Source organism: Notothenia coriiceps, unplaced genomic scaffold (genome assembly GCF_000735185.1).
Source record: "Notothenia coriiceps isolate Sejong01 unplaced genomic scaffold, NC01 NC01_scaffold00035256, whole genome shotgun sequence".
NCBI classification, from domain to species: Eukaryota; Metazoa; Chordata; class Actinopteri; order Perciformes; family Nototheniidae; genus Notothenia; species Notothenia coriiceps.
In genome coordinates this window covers 2,053-19,221 of record NW_011367957.1, presented here as the reverse complement: position 1 = coordinate 19,221, position 17,169 = coordinate 2,053, and the positions used below count along the sequence as shown (strand labels likewise).

Below are 17,169 nucleotides of genomic sequence, written 5' to 3'. Positions count from 1 at the left end.
CCCCCCCCCCCCCCACCCCCTTACACACTTCCTCTGCCTCCTGCTCTGTATTCTGCCAGCTTTATCCTTTTCATCCTTCAGCAGAGAAAGCACCTGAGCCACGCAGAGCTTTAGTTCTCAAGGCTGGAGTTTCACACCACACACCACAGGCTGTCTTACCAGAAATAATGCTGGTGCTATCAGCAGTTGTTGTCTTTCCTCATCGCTGAGGCTTGACAGCATAGGTTTTGTGATATCCTGTCTCTACCCTTTATGTGAAATGAATGCACGCAACACACACACACACACACACACACACACACACACACACACACACACACACACACACACACACACACACACACACACAACTCTCTTTTCACACATTCACACATAATATGCAATTATACCCAAAAAGGGAGATTTTCAGGCACAGGTCCCATCACACTCATTTGCCTACCAGATTGTGTGGTTACCAGGCATAAAGGCAACACTTCAAAAAGGAACTTTTTACTTTATAAAACATAAAGTTTACCAGACGGACGCAATAACATTTTCTGGCATTAGCCCAACTTCCCAAAGATAAAAATAATAAAACACAGCTTTTCCAATGTTGATGAGAAATCCCGAGTTCCTGTGGTTTTACATATGGAACTGTTTGACTGAGTGTTACTATCAGTACTGTAACCGAACAATATTGCAAGATATCAGAACTTGATTTGGCTTTCACTACATTATGGTAGAGACAGCTGTTTGATACTCCCACACTGCTCATGAAATCAGTATGGCTGTGCAAAAACACATGCTATAGTAGTCAACCATCCATCATCCAACAGCTGATGATGCACTGACACGAGTGGGGTTTAGGGTCTGAATCCCCAGGGTCCACCCACACTTATACATGCACTGATGGACCTGTGCTTTAGATTTAAGACATCCACTAAAAGTGCATGTGTTACTTCTGCAGTGCAACAAAAATCACCTCATTAAATGCATGCATGTAAATGGTCACATTCACTCTACTGTTGAATTGTTTAGTTCAAGTGACACTTTTTTCTTTATGTGCATGCTAGCAACATGCACTTTTGTGTGTGTGTGTGTGAGAGTGTGCACAAGCGAGACATCTGAGTGTGTTTTTGTGTGTGCTTTAGTATCCTCGTTCCGAGAAGTCACATGACACTCCCCCCTGCTTTTGCTTCGGGCTGTTTCTCAACATACCTTGGTTCAGAGGGTAGTTTACAGGGACTTTCCCTTACTGCGCGTGCCTCTCTCTCTCTCTCTCTCTCTCTCTCTCACGCGCGCTATCTCTGTCTGTAACCTTTATCCTTTTTCTGCATGCACCTAAAGAGAATTTAGGGTTTGTAACCATAACTGATGAACTGACTGATGCTATCAGCACAACCGTCAACAACACTGACGTAAAAGCGTGTGATGTTTATTTGTGCAACAGGCCTTAGTTTTGCCTGGCATCTTTCTTTGAGTTTGGCACAGCCTATAGCCTGAGGCTGTTCTTCATGCCGAGAACACTCCTGTCATCTTCTAACCTCCTTCATGTTTATCCGCTCATTTTGCAGGAATGCAAGTGTGCAAGGGCAAACCCAAGGGAAAGAGAAGGGTTTTTCCCTTCTTATCCTGCCTTTCCCCCGGACTCCCCTCTGCCGCTTCCGTTTCTTCCTCATTCCTCCGTCGCCCCGCTCTTGCCCCCCTCATTCCTTTCCCCTTATCTTTGTTGGATTTTTGTTTTAGCCACTCTGAAATCCTTTACAGGAAGCCAGAACGATACTCTGCCAACTATGACAGGTGTGTTTTTAAGGCCTTATAGGTGTGTGGAATGTATTTCTTTAATTCTGGACATGATTCACAAGAACTCTTCCATACAAGTGTCATTAGTACTGTATGAGGTCAACATATAGTATGGCTGCTTTCACAATGTTCATACTGGATGTTAAAACAAATATTTTACAGAAGAAGATTATTTGTTTTGTGCGTGTTTGTGTTGTGTGAGTCACAGGATTCAGGGAAACAGGAGCATAATGGAGGAACACTGGCATTGACACATTTGAGGATTTCCACAAAGTCGCTTTCCCACTGCTACACTGCTTTTTTTAATAGCCTTTACTGGAACAAACCCCAACACTCACATATGTACAGTAACAGTAAAACAAAAGTGAAACTTGGAGAAACGATCTGTTCCTGATTGCAGTGTTTATTGTGTAACTTAAATGGTAGTTAAAAAGTCCAGGTTAAAAAATACTTCCCTTTATGACTGAGCTATTGCATTGCTTAATTTAGACAGGAGGTTTTCAGTGCCCTGGACAGAGTTAACATAATTATCAACAGGATGATACATGCTGACCTCACCCAAAGAAACATCCTAGATTGCACAAGTTAATCTATTGAGCAAGCAGTAGTTTCAGCCAGGCAAATACCTGGTGAACTCTGAGTCATTGTTTATTGTTCTGTTCTTGCAGGCTGTTTGTCTCTCACAACAGGTTCCCCCTCATTTTGATTACTCACAAAGTCCCATGCTAAGGTTGTTGTTTCCGTTGTGTGCTTTGTGATATTCGGTGCAAAGGTCTCATCTGTCAGTCAGCTTTTTTTGGACTTTGATTTGATTGCTGACAACTATATTGCCATTGTGTGTGTGTGTGCATGTAATGGTTATGTGTGTTTGTGTATATTTGGGCATAGGTGCGTAATATACTGTGCATGTATCTCATGATCTTCTGATGTGTAATTAAAACAATCTTACCAGAAAGGGTTATTTGTTTATTTACATCAGGCGTTGGCCCTTCCTTACGGGCATAGCTGCTATTGTGTCTCTGACCTTTACCCTGTAGAACAGGTTGCAGATGAAAGGAGGCCTTTACAAGAAATAATAACAGGCTTCCTCCAACCTCACAAGAAGGTGTTTTTTGTTAGGTTTTTGTATTCATTGCTGCTTTTCTGGCAGCAGAAAATCTCCATAAGTAAAATAATAATAGTCATTTGGGTAACATGGCTAGTCAGTTTCTTGCTGAGAGTTAGAGGACATCACACCACTTGCATGTCTAAGTGGTAAATATGCAGCTATAACCTTATGCTGCTTTAGTTGAGCTTAGCATAAACATTTAAATCAGTGGGTACAGCTAGTATAGCCCGTTTAGCAGAGACAAAATATGCCTTCGACCTGCAACATATAACCCTGTAAAAGGGCAAGTTACACTTAAATGTTTTAGTACATATTAAAGATGTGTTATTTAGTGAGCGCTAGTGGTGCTGGCAGGCACATTTTGTTATTTTGAGACAGAGGCTAGGCTAGCTAGCTAGAACTGCAGCCCTCTCTTCAGTTATATGCGCTAAGCGAAGCTAACTGTCTCCTGACTCTTTTTTCAGATTCATCCACTATATAGTCATATATTTTAGCTTTCCACCAAAGATAAATGTGTATTTCCCAAAAATGTCAAGCTTTAATTCCTTTTATGGATTTGGAATTTGGAGATTGTCAACAGAAAGGCTTTTGGGGAGGGATGACATAATTACATTTGGTGGAAAAGTGGATCTGGGATTTCCACTATTAGATGAGCATCTTTGATCGGAACAATGACTCTAGAATAGATTCTTGTTTAGAAATAACTATACAGGGTAAGACATATTTTTATCTCATATTTTAAGAGATACTGTATGTCTTAAAGGATAGTAGGGGCATTGTGCACCATTAGTGGGAGGTTCATACTCTCTGAATGCTGTGTACTGTGCTGCTGTGTGAAAGATTAAAACTATTTTAGGCGACAGGATGGATATGAATACACTGGTTTATCTAAATTGTATTTTTTTCCTGCCATCCCCCCATCAGACTCCTCTTCATCTGGCAGTGATCACCCAGCAGGCGGACATGGTGGATGCTCTGGTGAGGGAGGGGGCCGACCCTTCTGCCTTGGACCGTAACGGCCAAACAGCACTCCACCTCGGCTGCGAATATGACCAGCGTGACTGTCTGTCTGTCGTGCTCTCTCACCCCTCATCCTCCACATGCCTAGAGTTGAGAAACTATGAGGGTAAGTTGTCTGCAGAAGAAGCTCCAGGGTCTGCATTGTGTTGAAGTTGTTCTTGACAAAAGTGCTATTTTAGACACTTTGATAAAGCATAATTTGCAAAACATGTCCGAGCAGAAACTTGCTCAAATAAGTGAACAACAACATAGACTAACTTAAAATTTTTTTGGGGGGGGTATGATTCACAAATGTGAACCCTTCTTCAGGATATGGCTCGTTGTTTTTGGGCGTGTGGGTGGAGAGAGCAGAGACATGTCCTTTCTCTGTGGTCTGTGTCACACTGCCGAATCTTCACAGCCTGTGATGTCAAAGCACAGGACACATTTTTAGTGAGAAAGTAACAATCTAGGTATACTGTAGGAGAAAGCCCCCAAAATAAACACAGGTTCCTCTCTGGGTTTAAGTGAAGCTGTAGAAATGGTTAGATCATAACATTAAAGACACTTCAGCTGAATAACAACATCTACCTACTATACATTTGACAGTATAAAATCTGAGATTACATGAACAGACATTAGATATTCAACTGTTGTGTGCTGAAGGTTTACGCACACTGCATAAAGACTTCTCAAGGAATCATTCACCCCAAAAATTATCATTTGCTTGTGAATTTCTCACTGGGGGTTACCTTGTTTTCTTGAAAACCTTGGTTTCTCTTGCATATGTCCAAAGTGAAAGTAAAAAAACAGAGAAAGTCCTGATGCATTGAAGTGAATATAGGCCAAGTTTAACAAGAGTCAAACTACAGCAAAACATCCCTTTACAAACTTGTTCACAGCTAGTTCACTGTAATGTATACTCACTACTTCCTGAACACATGCAAACGTTCTCCACAAATTCAAAGTAAAAAAAAGAAGTAACAAGGGTGAGTATTTGATATATCAATGGTAGTTTGTGGATTAAGTATTCCTTAAAAAAATTAAGAAATGTGAACATATCAAACCAATTCTCTGGTCTCTCCACTGGCGTCCTGGGTGCTACATGATCGAGTTTGAGATGCCCTTGCTAGTCTACAAATCATTCAGTGAAAGAAACCTCTTGACCTCTTAGGTCACCTCGAAGCAGTTTGCTTTCCAGTCCCACTGAAACATAGAAAATCATCATTTAGTTATATCGCTTCTTCTCCTAGCTGGTAAAGCCCTTCTATGAGATGAAATGCCCAAGCATCTTGCACACTCTGTCATCTTTTGTATCGCTTTAAAATGCTACAATCCTTTTTCTAATGCTGTACTTCGACATTCTTTAATAGTCTGTGCTAATACTGCCTATGTCTCTCAGAATGTATACTGCGTGTGGAGGTATGTGCAGGTCCATGCTGGAGATTGTACATGCATTCACCTTGATTTGTGTATGGTGTGTTTATCTGCATTTGCTCACATGTTCTGCTTCGTCCCTGTTCTCAGGTTTGAGCCCTCTCCATCTGGCGGTGCTGCGTGGCCATACACATTTGGCCAAAATGCTGCTGGATGCAGGCGCTGACATCAATGCGATGGTCAGTCCCTGTGCTGCCCTTACTCAGCTCTGACTAAGTTTCACAACATCACATATTTTACATTTACCGTCTGTGCATCCTCTGATTATTCCCACTGTGCTTTTCTTTTTTTCCTCTAATCAGGACAACAAAAGTGGCCAGAGTCCTCTCATGCATGCGGTGGAGAGCAATAACGGAGACATGGTCCACTTCCTCATTGAGGTAATGAGTGTGTGTATGTGTGTGTGTGTGTGTTGGTATGGAAAAGGGAGCGTTTGTGACTCAGCTGTATTTGATGACTCTCTTTTTGTGGTTCTGGCTCATAAGGTGCACAATGAGTTTCTTATTCTATTCTAACTTAAAGATAAGGCCTTCAAAGAATTCGAACAACAATATTTAAAGTTTAGCTATTTCATCAGAATTTGTGCACTGCAGATGTGATGTACATCAGCAGATCATTTTTTTCCTTCATCTCCCCTTTAAAACATTTTCTATCCTTTGCCTCTCCTATCTGATCCAAGCCTATCCATGGATCTGTTTCCCTATCAATGCTTAACAACGTCTCCCTCTAGCTTTCTATATGAATCACATGTGTGTCAACTTGTTCGGTTTTTCTCTTGTAGAGTGGCTGTGATGTCAACAGCCAGTCATACAGTGGGAACACAGCCCTGCACAGCGCGTGTGGCAGAGGTCAGGTGGACACGGTGCGGCTGCTTCTGAAGAGCGGAGCTGACAGCAGCCTCAAGAACTACCACAACGACACCCCTGTGATGGTGGCCAAGAACAAGAAAGTGAGCAAGAAGATGACGGAAAAAGAATGCAAAATAAAACAGATCTTGCGGAAATTCAATTCTTACTGTGGCATTCGTTTTAGCCTTTTTCATGGCTGTGATTTGCTGTTTCAGGATCATTCAAATAGCGTCAAGAAAACAATGAACCCCAAAAGCAGGTTACTTAATTGACTGTGAAGGACTTCCTTGGGATGGCCTTATTACACACTGTCAAATTATTTGTAAAATCACACCACTACTTCAGTGGACATTACAAATGCAAACAATTGAACATCTACTAGACTAAGCTGTGGATAAGATAGAAGGAAGAAAAAGATTAAGCAAGAGATGGACATCAAATGTGTGTATCCTTCCCTCTAGAGGACAGACCTGAATGGTGCAATTTGTTCTCCAAAAATATTATATCCTTGTTTACTCAAGTTGTTTGTTAAGAGATCATTGTGACACGTACTTTAGGCCATTCAAACAAGTTTGTTATAGAGACTATAAATATTTTGCAGATATCAGACGTGTTACGAGGGAGAGGCTCCAACCAAATAAGAGTTCAAGATCAACACTGTGTGTCCCTCTCATCACATGGGAGCAATTTAACAGAAAATGGTAAGAAAAATGAACACAGGCTCAAACGCACAAGTACAACTTAAATCACAGTTTTTAATTTGTTATCTTTGCCTCTCTTTTAGGGTCCCCATCTTCCAACCACAGTTATGGATATTCACCTGCAACAACACCACACACCCCTAATCCTAGCACCTCCCATTCACCAAAGACTCAATCTACACTTGTGTTTCCATTTTACTAAGTTATGTCCGGTGTACATAGCGACTACCTCCACACAACTAACCTGGAAAAAGAGACTTCACTGCCCTAAGCTATACACTGAAGTCAGCAGAAGGATACTTCAGGAGATTTAGCCAAAGGGATGACAGAGCAGTGACTGCATCTGAATTATAACGTCCTCACACTCCATGTTAAAGGGCAGTTAAAGTTTGCACTGTTGGGGCTTGATTCCTGGACAGGGTGCTCATCTGCTCATCCAGCTGCTGTCGTGTGCACCTCCCTAATAACCAGGACAAAAGTGACTGAAAAGCTGGACTTCTCCGTGTGAAGTTATTCCATGCAGCAACAGAAATGTGCAACTACATGCAATCATGGCCTAACATTGAAGACTGTTTTTAAATTGCATGGATATTTGCATAAATCACGGACATGGGGCTAAGCTTGGTGAACTCAAGGGTCAATTTAAAAAGTATTTTTGGCCTTTTTTGTTGAGTGTTGAGAGATGGCTACAAAAATGAAGGTAAAAAAAATACAGGAACGTTAAATCTTGTATCCAGGCTGCTTACAATGTAACTTGACTCGCTTAATATTGCACATTTATAGTCATTTTTAACAATATGTGTCCACAGTACCTTTCAGATGTGTGCGTGCCTGTGCAAGTGTTCTTTTATCACTATGAAAAATTGTATTTTTTATATAAAATGTGTTCAACAGAAGCGACCTTTGTCTTGATTTTTGTCAGCTTGTCCCACACACAGCAACATTTGAAAGCAGCGCTCTTATTGGTCAGTGGGAGGTGCTTTGGAGCAAACAACCAGCCCAAAAACGAACGCGCGGCCATGTTGAATTGTCAATATTTCGAAAGAAGAGACAAAAGAGCGAAAACTCGATGGATTTCTTGAAACAGCAAGTATTTACCGAACTTAATTAAACCGTCGACGAAACGTTAAGCAACGACACAACAAGGAGAAACTGTGTGGAAGTAGCAAAGTGAAGCTAGCATCGCCTCTCAGGTTGGATAAACAGTATTTTCTCATTATCGATTAACAGAACCGTGTATGTTAACTGTGCTAAGCTAACACTAGCATGCTAACTTAATATTTTGTTTGTGTTGAATAAAAACGTTGAAGTAACAGAAGCAATCAAACAAAAATAGTGCCACGGTTGTTAGGGGTTTTGGATATTGTTTATCGATTAAATGTTTAAAATAGGTCCCCTTAAATACGTAATTTGACAAGTTCGCGTTAGCATGCTAGCTTAACTGCTAAAGCCACGTTGCTATGCATAAAGTTTTTACGCTGCTTACAGTCTTGCTAACTAACTTATTTCAAGCTAACTTTTCCATCGGTATTAACGGGGTGTTAATTAAATAAATGGCACACTGAGCAATAACCGGGTGGTTGGTTTATTTTGCTTTTAGTTCAAAAGATTAAATATGTAAGAAAAAGTCCAGGAGCTAACTAGCTAACTTTGAGTTGATTTGAACTCCCAAACTGCGTTAGCTTTAGGTTAGCTTCTACTCTTAGCATCACAACAAAGACGCATTTGCACAGTCGTTATTAATGGCGGTGTTAGTGTTTGCTTTAATCCATAGTTGTAACCCTGTTAATTCTGTAAACATTACTTGGATGTAACATTGACGGTGCCTGTCAATTTGAAAGCCATTTTTTTCGGTCTAGTGTTGTTGTTGCCGAACTATTGCAAATTCCTTTTATTATGCATCTTTATTGAATAAGGACCATGCATTGTACATTAATGCATGTACTTTGAATCTCAAGGACAAAAAGGGCTAAATGCCAGACTATAGCTAAAAGCTAATATCCGTCTGCAGTCGACACGCATAACAATTAACACAGTTTAAAACATTTCCTAGGTCCCATCACACTGACAATTAAAACCATATCAAAATACAGCTGTATACAATAGAAATACTAGGACCATTTTGATATGTAAATATAATTTTACATTTAAACAAATCTCACATTACAGTAAAATTAATGTTGGAAAGACTGGTTTCCGCAAATAAAAAATGTTTTGCACATCGGGGAACAACTGTGAACATCTGAGCAGGTTTTAAGATCAGCAGAAAGCATATTCCAATTATTCGATATTTTCGCACACAAATTGAACAACTTTCATTTTAAAACATACATCTTTTTTTGGTACATATTTGTATACTAATTGATCATGTTATTGATGACCACTCACCATGGCAGTAAACCTTATTGTGATTCTGACGTTATTTTGCTACTGGGTATTGTTTGGATTGCAACTCATCAAAGATGGTTATTCCTCATGCACATATCTGAAATGTTTGGTTCTGATTTCCTGTATGGATTTTTTTTTTATTGCCTGACAGGTAACTTGGATTTTTCTGTTGAGCTGCAATTCCCAAAGCACTTTGCAGACGATCATCTCAACATTTGCCACTGACCTAAAGAAACCCGGAACAGGATTACCACAGACATTTTGAGTGGACCGTCCCATGTTTTAGGACAACATTGCTGGAGTGACTTTTTGAGCCAGTATCGAGCCCCAGCAAAAAACATTTGAAGACTTTTGATGACAAAGAAACGAATCATAAGAATAGTCTTGAGACGTGACCAAGCAGAATATATTTTACTACTGGCCAATTTGAATGTACAGACATAGCACTTGGATTTAAAAAGCCAAGATACTCAGAAGAACACAAAAAGATCATTCTGAATTATACAGCCAGGATAAAAGTACTGAAAAACTATTTTGAAAAGAAAAGAGTTTGTTTTGGTCACATGCTTGATTTATTTATTCATATGAATGTTAATTTCTCCCTTTTTTGGAGAGTTGTCTTGTAAATAGACATAATTCATACGCAGACCTCTAATTTTCAAGAGGTCTTAACGTCAGATTGTGTACGCAATACATTCTTTAAAAATCATCAGACGAGTTATTTTTTCAGCTTTTAGTTGTTTTTTTTTTACACACGGGTGGGCAAATAAAACACATTGAAGCAAAATTGCCAGTGAATGTTGATCTGTTGATGCAATGGCTACAGCAAGAACAGCAAACCCAATGATTGGATTGAACAAACCAGCAAATGGGCAGCTCAAAGGACAGATGGGACTCCTTTCGGGTGTCCAGCAGTCGTCTGCCCTCCAGAAGAAGACCAGCATTCCTCAGAGCAGCGGGGGCATCAAGTAAGCCCCAGTTCCATATTCTCTAATTCTGCATTAAAGGAAAAGTTACTCCACAGTTATTGTTCTGCGCTGTCTGCCCCTTCCCCCATTCTTGATCATATACATGGGAAGTAAATAGTTTTAGGGCTCTATATATTTCAGAGACCTACTTTTTGTGTCATTTATTAAGCTCGAATATTGTTATTTCTTACACTTAGATTTGGTGATGACTGGAAGAAGTGCCTGGACCTGCCTCCGAAGGACTGCAGGATGAGAACTTCGGTAAACTACGGTTGGATTTTGAATGTTTTAATGCGTTTAGCCTTCTAATGGTGTCCCGTTAACCTCTGGGTCCTTCTGAACAGTAATCTCATGTTTCTGATTTGTTCTCCCAGGATGTGACATCAACTAAGGGAAATGAATTTGAAGACTACTGCCTAAAGCGCGAACTGCTTATGGGCATCTTTGAAATGGGATGGGAGAAACCGTCCCCTGTCCAGGTAAGAGAATGTATAACACGGAGCCCTCATGGTTTTGAGGCCTGAGACTTATTTCTTTCTGAACCTTTCTAAAAAGTTTCCTCAGGTCTTTTCACATAACTCATAATTATTCATCTGACTGCACTCAGTTAAACCCAGAACACTGCCCCTTTTTAGTTTCTTGTTTGTGTAGACACAACCCTCCTCTCTAACAGAGTAACTTGACCATGCCATCTGAAACCTTGTTACCTTGTATTGTGAAAGCTGAGGACGAGGGTCTTATAGGAATGTGGTCACACACACAAATGTAGGTCTGCCTGTCTTTACCTAAACAACATATTGCACACTTTTAGATTAAAGTATAATGGCACTCAGAGATGCCTTTTTTTTCTTTGTAGTTTGTACTGTTTTTTTATTTTGGTATGTTTCACCAAATATGTGTCGTGTCCAATTGACCATGCCCATTGCACTGACTGGACTTCTCTCTCCGTCAACAGGAGGAGAGTATTCCCATCGCTCTGTCAGGCAGAGATATTTTGGCTCGTGCTAAGAATGGCACAGGAAAAAGTGGAGCCTACCTCATCCCTCTGCTGGAGAGGATAGACCTGAAGAAGGATCACATTCAGGGTGAGTTTCTGCTGCCTCAACTGAAGCAGAATTTGAAGGACAGCTGTGTTGTAGCAGCAGAGATGGTGTCAGTAAAAAAAGAATAAAGTATATTTGAACCATATAGATTTTTTTTTTGTATCCACAATCTCTCCAGCACATAGACATGGCCATGACCCCTGTTATTTTCTCCCAAATTAGAATTGATTTCAGTTTCGTGGGAAATAACTGTTGATCGGAAACTATAAATACCTCTTTGTTGGGTTGATGCCACTCTATTTAATATTCTCTATGCGTCTCAACCCTGGCATTTCATCAGCCCTTCCCATTTTTGTCTCAATCCAGCCATAGTAATGGTGCCAACAAGAGAGCTGGCCCTGCAGATGAGCCAGATCAGCATCCAGCTCAGCAAGCACCTCGGTGGTGTCAAGGTGATGGCGACCACGGGTGGCACCAACCTAAGGGACGACATCATGCGTCTTGATGAGACAGGTATTGGTTGTGCCGTTAATATTCAATATAAGGAAACAAACGTTTTCAATGAAGGAGATTCAAAGGATTTATTGTCATATGCACATAAGCTACAATGTAGAAATGACATTCTTCTGACCTGACCTCCTCCAGCAATGCAACATGTATAATAAAATATTGCATAAAGTCTATATACATGTAAATAGACTGTTATGTACAAGAACCAAATATGAAATAATGTACATTAAGACAAAATTAAATATGGTTTATTGTTTTGTTTATCTTGCCACACATTGGTGCCTGATAATTACAACAACAACAAAAATCATCCTGGCTTCTGTCTTGTTGCTAATCCATTTCTGCTACTTCCCTATAGTGCATGTAGTGATTGCTACACCAGGCAGGATCCTCGACCTGATCAAGAAGGGCGTGGCAAAAATGGACAGAGCCCAACTGATTGTGATGGATGAGGTAGGTTTGGCTCTTGAATTCATTGTTTTGCTTTTCCATATTGTTTCCTGTGTTTTTATAAACGGCTCCTCTGTATTCATTATTTCACTTTTCTTTCTTCAGGCAGATAAGCTGCTGTCCCAGGACTTTGTGGTCCTGATTGAAGATATCATCAGCTTCATGCCAAAGGACCGTCAGATCTTGCTTTACTCTGCCACATTCCCCATCAGTGTGCAAAAATTCATGGTGAGGACTCGCTGAAGCAATTCCGTCCTCCCAAGATGTTTAAAATAAAGCGTTTTGTTTCATAACACACGATGAATGTTGTTTACAGAGCAAGCACCTGTCGAAGCCGTATGAGATCAACCTGATGGAGGAACTGACCTTGAAGGGCATCACTCAGTACTACGCTTATGTGACTGAAAGACAAAAGGTCCACTGTCTCAACACACTCTTTTCTAGGGTGAGTATTCGGCTCGTGACATTCAATGGTCTACTTTTGTAACTCGTACTAAAAAGCTATGTTTCTCTGCCCTTTCTGGTTGAATTTCGAGACAGATTATTTTTCCAATCATTGATGGTTTTATGGTTTATTTGACAAAACGGACACAAGCTGCCTTTTTGTTCATCCTGGAATGAACTCTAACTTAGCGAAGCCGCAGGATACCCGAGGCTGGGAGCATAAAGACATGTTTTTTTTCATCCTTCAATTGAATCTTTATATTTTTCCTTACAGCTTCAGATCAATCAGTCCATCATCTTCTGTAACTCCACCCAGCGGGTTGAGCTTCTGGCCAAGAAAATCACCCAGCTGGGATACTCGTGCTTCTACATCCATGCAAAGATGATGCAGGAGTACAGGAACCGTGTGTTCCACGACTTCAGGAATGGATTGTGCAGAAACCTGGTCTGCACAGGTATGTGACCAGAGTATATATTAAAGTGGAAATTGAAATGTATTGATAGTCGAAATGTTGACTAATATATGTACTTTCTTGTAGATCTGTTTACTCGGGGAATTGACATCCAGGCAGTGAACGTGGTCATCAACTTTGACTTCCCTAAAAATGCAGAGACCTACCTGCATCGCATCGGCAGATCAGGTATGACGACTAATTCATAAGTCCTCAACTTCAACTTCTTTCAAAATCCGTCCAGTTTGACACTCGTCACTTCCATCACATAACAGCTTCTCTGTCTCTTCTCTTGCAGGGCGCTTTGGTCACCTGGGTCTGGCCATCAACCTGATCACTTCAGAGGACCGCTACAACCTAAAGAACATTGAGGATCAACTGGTCACTGACATCAAGCCCATCCCCAGCTGCATTGATAAGAGCCTGTATGTGGCCGAGTTTCACTCTGTGGACCCCGATGCCGAAGACGACGAACTTGAGATCGGGGGCCGAAACAAGGAACTGGGAGGAATCTGAGTAAAGGGTCAGTTTCCCTTTTTGCAATCCTTGATTTTTTAAAAACACACCTTTTTCAAAGCTGAAATGTTGTAGTAACCCGGGCTGTACCTGTCTAATCATCAGACACACATCTTGAGCAGGGGATTATCTGCTGATAACACTTGCTTACATGGGTCATAATTCAGCTGCATATTTAAGTCTGACCTGCTGAGTATTTAGGGCTTTGTGTGGCTGGTTTTAAGAAGCTGTAAAGCTGCCTCTAATGCGTCCAAGAAGAACAGGGTTGTTATTTACTGGACTGCCCAGCTATATATATCCTGTTCAAAGCTTTGACTGGTGGCGTTAAACCTGCTTTTTTTAACATTCATCAGCCAGAAAGTGAGAATAATATGACAAAGTAAAAGAAACTGTGAAACTGCATTTAACTTAGTGCACAATGTTTTGGTATGTTGGTACCAGTGGAACCATCCGAGTACTCTACCTTTTGTGAATAGCAAATAGTAGCAACCTTGCTAATTGATAGAATCCTCTGCCAACGAGATTATCTGCAGTTTAAGGGTTAAGGGCTGTCCTCCTGGGGCTGCACAACAGCAGTCAACATAGATTTGCACCGAGCGGATAAGCGCACACAGCCAGCCGCCTTCTCTGCACGTTTTTCTAAAGCATAAATACTAACTCTGCTTTTGTTTTTATTTTCAGGAGAATCAAGGCGACTGGCACTCATCACACAATATTGGCTATGCATCACACAAGATTCCAAGTGATGACTTCTGTTCCCCGTTTTGCCACCAAGATGGTCTTTTTTGATTTTGATTTATTTTCACTCCAGTTCGAGTTTCCAGCTATCTCCAGTTTTGTCTGTGCACACTTTAAGGTAAACTGCCACTTCAATCAGTTGAACTCTCAGCCCCGCTGACAGAGATGGACATGTGATATGGGCTGTTGTCGTTGTCTGTTATTGAAATCAGCCACTCAACTATAGATGAAAGTTTTCATGAACAACTTTTTTTTGTACTTTGCTTTGAGAATGAAAATGTGAAACCAAAGGTAGACCTGGAGCCATAGAGCCTGCTCACATTCTCTCTGTGCAGATGAACTACATATGGCAGTGTGCACATCCTGCAGACATGCCCTTGACCAGAGGCTTTGGGAACCCCTTTTTATTAACAATTTACACTCAGTGGCTACTTTATTTGATACACCTGACTTGATGGCAGGGAGGTTCTGGCAACATTCCTCAAGAGATTGGTTCATGTTGACATGACGGCCTCATGCTGTTGCTGCAGATTGGTCCCACTCGTGCTGTAGATTGTTTAACCTTCTCTTAAAAGTGCTCTGTTGAATTGAGATCTTGTGACTGCGGGAGGCCATTTAGCTCGGCTCTTGTTTGAAATGTCGTGGTCTTTGTTGAGGCAAGGGATCCATAAAAGAAATGGCCATTAGAAGAAGGGTAAACTGGCCATAATGAGATGGACGTAGACGACAACATTTAGAGAAGACTTTGTCATAAAGAAAGTTAGAATTACTTTCATCCGAAATGTTTGTTTCATGGGTTCGCCAAATCTGACCCTACTATCTGAATGGCAAGGCAGCACTTTTCCAATCGGCTGCTTTGCAATGCCGGTGAACCGGTCTCGTCGAGCCGCAGTTTTCTTTGTTAGCATACCTCTGTTACACATGGTTATTTGTTACTGGCGGCTTGAACCGGTCCTTCCACTCTCCTCTGACCTTTCATGAATAAGACAATTTGGCTGTCACAGATGCCACTCGTTGATATGTGTGAAATCCCCGGAGGTTAGTACCAACAATCATTCCACATTCACTTTTCTTCTCCTATCATATTTGGTCCCGACAACTTAACTGTTTGACCATACTTATGCATTGAGTGGCTGATTTAGATATTTACATGTAGGAGTTGGTTTACCTAATAACGTTGCCACTGAATGTTTTTCTTTTGTAACTTTGGTCGTCATTCCAGTTGGTTATTATAGCATTTCCCCGAAAAATGTTCTGCAGTCATTTAGGGATGCAGTGGTTAAAAAAAAAAGCAGAGACTTTCCACTTCCATAGTTTAACCAATTTTTGTTTCAAAAGGGAACCAAAGCAGGAAGAATAGACAAAGATTCAAAAAGAAAAGATATTGCTTCAGAAACCAAAACGACCACTCTGCTGAGTGATGTTTTAAAGAGGGCTGATATGATGCTGCAGGCGAGCACCTGTGACATTGTTGAGTGAAATGGCTACTTTTTTTATATTAAAGTGTTTACTGCCGAGAAAAGGAGGTTCAAAGATGGCGGCAGTGTAATGTCAGTGATAATGGCGCGTTTTGTAGAAGCACAGATCAAATTATGACAAGTCAGTATTTGTTTCTTTGATCCCTTTTTAAAAAATCCATAGACAGCCTTTTTCTGGTTTTGAGGTCATTGGTAATGAACAGGACGAGAGGGGCCTTAGTTAACTCGATGAAACCAGCCAACTGCTTCGGTCTTTTCAATGTCGATACTGTGTACCTTCTTCCCTCCAAAGTGCCTTAAAGGGCCAGTGAGTAGAATTTTTAAGGGGAATTGTTCGCACAAATGGAATATAATATTCATACCTATGTTTTTGTTTGACTAGTATCTACATAGGAAGTTGGTCCTCTTGGAACAGGAGGGGTACTCAGTCGGTTGAATCTGTAACCCCGTAGCCAGATGGCGTCAAATCCTACACACTGTCCCTTTAATCAAACGTCTAACCTCTATTTTGCCCAGACTCTTGAACAAAGGTTGAATTGTAGGTAAATCGGCACCCTATTAGTTTCAGTATGTTTTTGCAGAAAGGATTTTTCAGTTTCTCCTTCCTAAAGAAATGTATTTGTCTAAAGACAGAATTGTAAATATGACCAGCTGTCTGAATATATTATATACTCCTTGACTTTAGCACAATGTTTCGAACGATGCAGTTAAGATTGAAAACGAATACTTTTTTTATTGATTCCTTTGCTGACAATTGCATTACTGCTAAGCACCAGCAGAGAAGGCCCCATGTGTGCCCATCTCCTAAAGCTTCTGAAGTAGTAATTGGCATTAACTTGCTGCATGTCTGATTCTGCAGTTCCCTTGTTTTTGGTTCCCCATTTTTATTTTTTTTACCTCGTTGCAGGCAACTCTTCATTTCATGACCATTTTATGGGTTTGTAACCTGAAACCATTTTGTTCCAAACTGTATTCTGAGAAAATAATATCTTAATGACTTGATGACCAGACCAGCTTTAAGTGAAGAAAACAGACAACCATTTTTCTGTTAATTGTGTCGATGCCAGCGCCTCAAACAAATAAAAACTCCCAACTGACTAACTCCTGTTGTTTTTTATTTTAATTTTGTTCTGCTTGTTCAATAGTCTTGACATCTAAAAAAAGATTTACTTTGAGCAAATATCAGATGGTAAGTGTGTTTAGATCATGTGGAAAATTTCAAATAGCTATCACACTTGTATTTATCAAATATTGTGTTACTGTGTGTGTTTATCATTGTTATTGTGCTCCATGTAGTCTCTGAAATT

The 17,169-nt window shown here is 40.5% G+C and overlaps 2 protein-coding genes across 2 annotated transcripts in view; both read left to right on the top strand.

Moving 5' to 3' along the window:
* LOC104962677 (BCL3 transcription coactivator) overlaps positions 1–7,765 on the top strand; it is a 17,687-nt gene extending 9,922 nt beyond the window's left edge. Inside the window, exons 4-9 of the mRNA XM_010791134.1 lie at positions 3,815–4,016; positions 5,417–5,505; positions 5,629–5,706; positions 6,108–6,275; positions 6,776–6,875; positions 6,959–7,765. Of these exons, the coding sequence (XP_010789436.1) occupies positions 3,815–4,016; positions 5,417–5,505; positions 5,629–5,706; positions 6,108–6,275; positions 6,776–6,875; positions 6,959–7,077 (756 nt within the window). The 3' untranslated portion in view covers positions 7,078–7,765. The remainder of the gene's footprint in view (positions 1–3,814; positions 4,017–5,416; positions 5,506–5,628; positions 5,707–6,107; positions 6,276–6,775; positions 6,876–6,958) is intronic.
* A 117-nt stretch (positions 7,766–7,882) lies between these two features.
* LOC104962676 (probable ATP-dependent RNA helicase ddx6) lies at positions 7,883–16,963 on the top strand. The gene is made up of 13 exons (XM_010791133.1): positions 7,883–8,068; positions 9,415–10,231; positions 10,429–10,492; positions 10,606–10,710; positions 11,187–11,316; positions 11,641–11,787; positions 12,143–12,237; positions 12,340–12,462; positions 12,551–12,679; positions 12,953–13,133; positions 13,218–13,319; positions 13,429–13,653; positions 14,328–16,963. The coding sequence occupies exons 2-12, from the start codon at positions 10,080–10,082 to the stop codon at positions 13,644–13,646; spliced, it is 1,446 nt and encodes a 481-aa protein (XP_010789435.1). The 5' UTR covers positions 7,883–8,068; positions 9,415–10,079; the 3' UTR covers positions 13,647–13,653; positions 14,328–16,963.
* Positions 16,964–17,169: the final 206 nt, after the last annotated feature.

Excerpts from the sequence above, each read along its gene's own strand:
- LOC104962676 (XM_010791133.1), top strand. The coding sequence starts at position 10,080 with ATGGCTACAGCAAGAACAGCAAACCCAATGATTGGATTGAACAAACCA. Across the intron at positions 12,238-12,339 it reads AACTGATTGTGATGGATGAG|GCAGATAAGCTGCTGTCCCA; the intron begins GTAGGTTTGGCT and ends TTCTTTCTTCAG. Across the intron at positions 12,463-12,550 it reads TCAGTGTGCAAAAATTCATG|AGCAAGCACCTGTCGAAGCC; the intron begins GTGAGGACTCGC and ends TGTTGTTTACAG.